This window comes from Motacilla alba, chromosome 11, assembly GCF_015832195.1.
Source record: "Motacilla alba alba isolate MOTALB_02 chromosome 11, Motacilla_alba_V1.0_pri, whole genome shotgun sequence".
Classification (NCBI taxonomy): Eukaryota; Metazoa; Chordata; class Aves; order Passeriformes; family Motacillidae; genus Motacilla; species Motacilla alba.
The window spans coordinates 12,420,094-12,426,516 of record NC_052026.1 but is presented as its reverse complement, the minus strand read 5'-3'; the positions used below and the strand labels follow the sequence as shown (position 1 = coordinate 12,426,516).

The 6,423-nt window shown below is 61.3% G+C and overlaps 1 protein-coding gene across 10 annotated transcripts; it reads left to right on the top strand.

The window, feature by feature from the left end:
• Positions 1 to 352: 352 nt before the first annotated feature.
• Positions 353 to 6,418, top strand: SLC38A8 (solute carrier family 38 member 8). Of its 10 annotated transcripts, none has more exons than XM_038148334.1 (11): positions 353 to 2,115; positions 2,580 to 2,778; positions 2,993 to 3,146; positions 3,292 to 3,396; positions 3,708 to 3,765; positions 4,028 to 4,142; positions 4,275 to 4,422; positions 4,508 to 4,707; positions 4,883 to 4,934; positions 5,664 to 5,786; positions 6,074 to 6,418. In XM_038148334.1, the coding sequence occupies exons 1-11, from the start codon at positions 1,921 to 1,923 to the stop codon at positions 6,372 to 6,374; spliced, it is 1,650 nt and encodes a 549-aa protein (XP_038004262.1). In that variant the 5' UTR covers positions 353 to 1,920; the 3' UTR covers positions 6,375 to 6,418. The 10 variants fall into 10 exon arrangements, with proteins under 10 accessions (XP_038004262.1, XP_038004261.1, XP_038004268.1 ...); XM_038148333.1 differs by having other exon boundaries at positions 4,880 to 4,934; XM_038148340.1 differs by lacking the exon at positions 5,664 to 5,786 and having other exon boundaries at positions 6,244 to 6,418.
• The last annotated feature ends 5 nt before the right edge of the window (positions 6,419 to 6,423 follow it).

Sequence of the window (6,423 nt, the reverse complement as noted above, 5' to 3'; positions counted from 1 at the left end):
CTTTGCTCCATGTAGTCATGGAGCCATGGATAGGGTTTGTGAGTGTCCTGCAAAAAAGACTGGGCAAACCAATTCTCCCTAACTAACTTGAGAAGTGGTTGCCTTTATCCAGCATTTCTCTTCTCGATGCACTTGGAGAGGCAACATTCTGTTGCCATGGCAGAGAAGGCACTGAGCTTTCGCTTTGGAGCTGTTAGTGGAAGCTTGTTAGGGCTAAGATAGTCCCAAGGCTGGGCTGCTTGTGCCATCCCAGTGGGGCTGGAGCCTCTTGCTCCTCCCTTTCTGAACATAGATCCATAAATGATAGGGAGAGGGTTTTCAGCATCTCACTGTGACATATGGGTGAGGACCGTCATAGGACCAGCCAGCAGCAGCTGTGCAACTTGTCCAGGTTGTAAAAAATCAATCAGTAAAGGTGGGAAATCTCAAAGGCAAACCCTCAGAAGGGATTGCAGCTAGCAAAGCATAATTGTGATCAGTATTTTTATTTGTATGAAATCATGACTGTCCATTTGCATTTTTGTACCTTCTACAGTCTTCAAAGATAGTAATGTGGAAAACATTAACAGCCCTTTTTCCATCTGCCACGGGGACCCAGCAGCAGGTAAAGCTGCTGACCAACAGGGACCCTCAGGCGATGGCTTGCTGGAGCACCCAGATAAATGGGAGAAAGGGAGGAAATTATAAGGGAGAGAGCCCAGAGCCACTGAGCAAAGAAGCTATCTGGGGCTGCTGTGTTGGTGTGGGAGATGAGCTGCACCTCTCTGGTTTGAGCTGCACCTCTTCCATCAGAGGGAGACTGGAAAGCTTTGGTGCCACTTCTCAGGTCGGTGCTAATGAGGAGACTTGCTCCTCATCACAGCACTAATGAGAGATTAGAGCTCCACTGCAGCCTTGAAACCAGAATCAAGCTGTATCAAAGCACCAGTCCAAATTAAGAGCCTTTCCCAGTGGCTGGTATTTTACAGCCCAGTGGCCAATTTCTAAGTCATAGATGCCAATTAATTCCGAAGCCTTTGGTGTGCAGCTAATGAAGGCTTGGAAGGACCCTTCTTAAGTGTTTATGAGCCCTGTAGGCGGCAGAGATGTAATGGAGGTGGCAGGCACAATTAGCCATCCATAATTCCTCCTAGCAGCTGATTAAAGTCTCTTTATCCGTCTTACAAAGATCAGAAGGGCAGATGTTTGGGAAATCAAAAATGCATTAGGGGCTGCCAGCCAAGGCAGCCTGTGTGCCAGGGCATGTGGCAGGAGTGGCACAGAGCTGCTGTGTGTCCCCGTGTTGGGAATAGGCCCCTCATTCCTGGGGGGTGCAGCCTCCTCTGTGCAGGTCCTCTGCAGCATCAGTCACTGCATCCTGTTATCCTGGCATCCCCTTTGCCTGTGCAGAGCAAGGAGCAGGATGGGATGGCTCCTCTCCAAAGTCCCCCAGTGCAGGAAAGCACCAGTGGCCTTTTAGCTGTTTCAGAGACACGCAGGGGTGCTGCCCTCATCCTGCACCCAACGAGCTATCAGGGGTGTGAGCTGCAGCTGCCTTCCTTCACCGTAACCGGGGCACTCCGTAATGCTCCTTGGTGGCAATTTCATGCCTGGGTGAACAGAGCAGGGTGAGGGTGGCCTCAGTCCGCCCAGCCCTGTGGTGATAATTTCGGGGATAGTGAGAGCACGAGTCCCCAGCCCGGCTGCCCCCGTGCTGGGAGCTGAAGGGGCGGCTGTGCTCCGTCGGAGCGCTCTGAGAGCCGGGGGTGCGGGACGGGGCCGCCTGTGGGTGAGCTCCTGCCAGGGCCTCCCACGGCCGCCCCCCGCGCCCCCTCCCCACGGCCCGCGGGGGCGGGGGGTCCGCGCAGCCCCGCGCTGCCCGCGCCGCCCCCGCGGGGCCCTGCGGAGGGGCCGCGCCCGCCCGGCCACAGCCCTGCCGGGATGCAGCGGGCGGCGGGCGAGGGCCGGCCCCTGCTGCCGGCGGCGGGGGGCTCCGCCGGGCTCTCCTCGCCCAGGCTCTCCTCCGCCGGCGCCGTCTTCATCCTGCTCAAGTCGGCGCTGGGCGCGGGGCTGCTGAGCTTCCCCTGGGCCTTCGGCAGGGCCGGCGGGGCCGTTCCCGCCCTCCTGGTGGAGCTGGTAAGGGGGGACACGGGGGCCAGGGGCTGCGGCTGCCCCAGAGGGAGCCGAGGGGCGCCGGTCCGGGGAGGGAGCGGAGGGAGGGGGACGCACCTGCTCTGGTGCTCGGGGAGCTGGCGGGCACCCCCTCCGTACGGCACCCCCCGACCCGACCCCTGCAACACCCTTAGGCAGGTGTTGCGGTGCCACCTGAGGGATGCTCTTTGCAGCTGAAGCCACATTTGTAGCTGGCTTGTAGCTCAACTCAAAGTAAATGGGTGTCTGCTCCCGTACATGACCCAAAACCCCAAATCTAAACCTGAAGTACCACTGTGTCTCCATCCTTTTGCTGACCTTTGCTACCCAGGCCCACAAGGTGATCTGGCCGGTAGCCTGGTCCCTGGCCGTGGGCCTGCTGCGTCCTGTCCTGGTCTGGGGGTGATGGAGGGTCGGCGTGGCGCCTCTTGCTGGCTCTGTCCCCGCAGGGCTCGCTGGTGTTCCTGGTGAGCGGGCTGGCGGTGCTGGGCTATGCCGCGGCCCTCAGCGCCCAGCCCACCTACCAGGGCGTGGTCCGGGCCGTGTGCGGGGCGGCCGTGGGGAAGCTCTGTGAGGTCTGCTTCCTCCTCAACCTCTTCATGATCTCCGTGGCCCTCCTCAGAGTGGTGGGCGATCAGCTGGAGAAACGTGAGTTGTTTCCCTTCACTGTGTTTGGGGCTCGTTTAGGGCCGGCAGCTCTCGGGAGCGAGGGGAAAGTGGTCCCACGTGGGCTGGGGTCACCCCCAGGGTTTTCCTGGAAATTCTAAAGACACGGAGCTCCCTGGTTCTGCCGTGGTGTGATGCTCCCGACCTCCTTGGGCCATCTTTCAGGGTGCAGCTGACCCCCCACTGCCCCCCACAGTGTGTGACTCCCTGTACCCCAACGGGACCCTGAGTGGGGCCCCTCAGCTGCCCCCCTGGTACGTGGACCAGCGCTTCACCCTCTCAGCTCTCTGTGTCCTCGTCATCTTCCCACTCTCTGTCCCCAGGGAGATTGGCTTCCAGAAGTATTCCAGGTACCACCTGGGCTATCCCTGTGGTGGCCCACCCCTAGGTACCCTGTACCCCAGGTTACCTCCTCCTAGGAACCTGTGGGTCTGTGGGAACCACCCTCTTCCCTTCCTCCTGGCTGTGTGCTGATGCTCTCCCATGCCCTGACAGCATCCTGGGCACACTGGCTGCCTGCTACCTCACTCTGGTCGTCATCCTGAAATACTACCTGCAGGCAGACAGCCTGCATTTGACTGAGCCGCCCCAGCCCTCCAGGTAGGAGGGTCAGCCCTACATCCCTCCTGTCCTGAATTCCATGGCCTGAGCAGTGACACAGGGGCAGGGCTGGAGGTGGGGCAGGGATGGCACTGGGCCCTGTGTGGGGTGGGGGTGAGCTGGGGACAACTCACAGTGGGTGGTAGCTCCCAGCCCCAGCTTTCACCCCAGCAATACCCCTTTCTCCCAGAATCACTGGGCAAGACGTTGCCATCGGGTGCCATCCAGGCCGCACGGTTTATGGCATGAAGGTTTCTTCTCCACAAGGGCCTCATGCCCTTTGCTCTGTGCTTCCTCTCCACCCGCCACAGGTCCTCATCCTGGACCTCCATCTTCAGTGTCATTCCCACCATCTGCTTTGGCTTCCAGGTAGGTCACCCTGGCCCCTCTGGCTGCAGCTGCCAGGGCAGTGCAGCCCACCATGGCATCCCAGACTATGGGGATGCCATCCCTTGAAGGGCAGCTTGCAGGAAAGGGGACTGTGGCTGTCACCAGAGGTGCTGTGGGGCAGGACACAAGTGCCTGGGAATGAGGCAGAGTGGGACAGGACACCCATAGGTGGGAGAGAGGATGCTGGGGGTGGGGGCTGTCCCTGCATGGGGCCCCAGCACCATCTCCCCTTGCCTTGCAGTGCCACGAGGCATGTGTGGCCATCTACAGCAGCATGCGCAACCAGAGCTTCTCCCACTGGGTCACCGTCTCTGTGCTCTCCATGCTCATTTGCCTGCTCATCTACTCCCTCACTGGTAACCCCAGCACCAAACCCTTCACTCTTCCTTGCCCTGGGAGTCCCCTCTCCCCTTGGCTCATCCATCCTCCTCAGAATTCCTCTGTGCTGCTCACTGCACATCCACCCACCCCCGCCTCCCTGTCAGCAGGGCTCTACGGCTACCTGACCTTCGGAGACGCCGTGGCGTCCGACGTCCTGATGTCCTATCCAGGGAACGACCCTCTTGTCATCGTTGCCCGCCTGCTCTTTGGTGTCTCCATTGTCACTATTTACCCCATTGTGGTGCTGCTGGGCAGGTGAGGGGACTGGTGACAAGCCAGGTGTCCCCCAAGCCGGTGCAGCTCCCCTGGGTGCCGTCACCCCCGCAATCCTCCCTCCCAGATCTGTGGTGAAGGACTTGTGGGCAACCCTGAAGCGCGGGGCCGTGGCAGTGTCTGAGGCACACGAGTGGCGGAGCCGGGTGGCACTGACGGTCACCTGGATGGCTGCCACGCTGGGCATCGCCCTGTTCGTCCCCGACATCGGCAAAGTCATCGAGCTCATCGGCGGCATCAGCGCCTTCTTCATCTTCATCTTCCCAGGCAAGAGCAGGCACAGGGAGGGAGGAAAGTGTTGAGGGGTCACTGGTGCCAAGGGCATTGCTGCAGGGGAAAGTGGCCTGTCCTGGCCCTGTTTTGGGGGGCGCAGGGCTGTGTTTGTGGGGGACAATGCAGTGAGGGGTGCTGTGTCGGGGCTGAGCTTCTGCCCTGACAGCAGGGCTGTGCCTCGTGTGCGTGACTGGGACCCGCAGCCTCGGGCCACGCAAGAAGTGAGTGTCTGCGTGCTCCGCGTGGTGGGGGCAAGGGAAGGGACAGGGCCAGGGCCAGGGTGTGGTATCCCATGGGCCGTGGCCAAGGCAGATCCCTGGGGGTCACCCTGGTCAAAGTGGGAACCCTGCAAGGAGGGGAATTTGGGTGTGGAGGGAAGTGCTCCGCTGGGGCTGTGCCTGGGAATGTTCCTGGATACCAGGGCTGTGTCCAGGCACCAAGGAGGTGCCCAGGTACCAGAGTGACTTTAGGGGCAGAAGACCTGTGGGGTTTGGTGGCACTGGGGCACCCGGTGGGGACTGGGGTGGGGTCAGGTTGGGGGTCAGAGGGGCAGGGTACCCCAACACAGGAGGCCATCAGGTGTTCGGTGTCTGTTGTGCCGGGGCGGTGTGTCCCTATCACCGCTCCTGTCAGGGGGACCTGACATGGTGCTGGTGAGTTTGGAATAAGTGTGTGCTTTAGCGTGTCTGTGGTGCCCCTGGGGGAGCAGCAGAGCTTGAAGGAGGATGGAGGTTATGTGGTGGGTGGAGGCAGCACTCCAGGACATTGAGTTCTTGGTCAGGAGGGTGCTCGGGGGACCCATGAACATCTGGGGAGGGGTGAGGGTGTCCCAAAGGGTGCCAAAGTGCTGGAGGGGCCAAGGCAGAAAGTCAGCAAGGGCACCCAGGTGGGTGACAAAGGTTTGGGGAGGTTCCTTGGGGAGACCTGCCAGAGCATGAGCCCATCATGAGGAGAAGGGACGACATGAGCTGGGGTGATGGAGACTGCGAGGGGACAGTCCCAGCCTGCCCGCGACAGTCTGGGAAGGAGCACGGTGCTGAGGACCCTGTGGCAGAGCAGCAGCTGGGTTTGGGGTGAGTGCTGCATCGCAGGGGCTGGGGTGAGGTGGGCTGAGTGCCTGGGGAGGAGGGAACAGACCCAGGGCTCCGGGAATTGGGGCTGGAGCCGAGGAGGGGACAGGGCTGGAAGCATGTGGTGACAGGATGGAGCTGGGGCTGTGTGGGAGTGGCCGTGCCCGAGCACAGGGTGGGGGATGTGGGTCTCTGCTCTGTCAGCAGGGTCACTGAGCACAGGCAGAATTGGGAACGATTGCATGGTGGCATCTGCTGGCTTTTTGACCAAGGTTTGTGTGTCATTGCAGGGGACAGGGGGCTGCCGGGCTCTTCTGCCATCGACTGGGAGTGAGGCAGAGGAGCAGGGCAGAGGAGACTGACCCTGCAGAGAGCTCCACAGCCAGAGGAGCTGGGGTACAGGGGTGGCCCGTAACTGAGGTCAGCTCTACCCCGGCAGCCTCTGCTCGTGTCGCTGCAGGGCTGCTCTCATCGCCTGGGGGGTTCTCTCCGTTCTCGGCGGTGCCTTTGTCTGCGGGCAGAGCGCTGCCCTGGCCGTGCTGGGGCTGCTGCGCTGAGGGACCGCAGAGCCCCATGGTGACCCCACCGTGACCCCCCAGCGTCCTGCCCCGCAAAGATGCCCCGAACACAGCCACACCTC

Coding starts and splice junctions, on each gene's coding strand:
- SLC38A8 (XM_038148333.1), top strand. CDS start 1,921: ATGCAGCGGGCGGCGGGCGAGGGCCGGCCCCTGCTGCCGGCGGCGGGG. Junction 2,779..2,992: donor GGGCGATCAGCTGGAGAAAC/GTGAGTTGTTTC, acceptor TGCCCCCCACAG/TGTGTGACTCCCTGTACCCC. Junction 4,708..4,879: donor CTTCATCTTCATCTTCCCAG/GCAAGAGCAGGC, acceptor CTGCCCTGACAG/CAGGGCTGTGCCTCGTGTGC.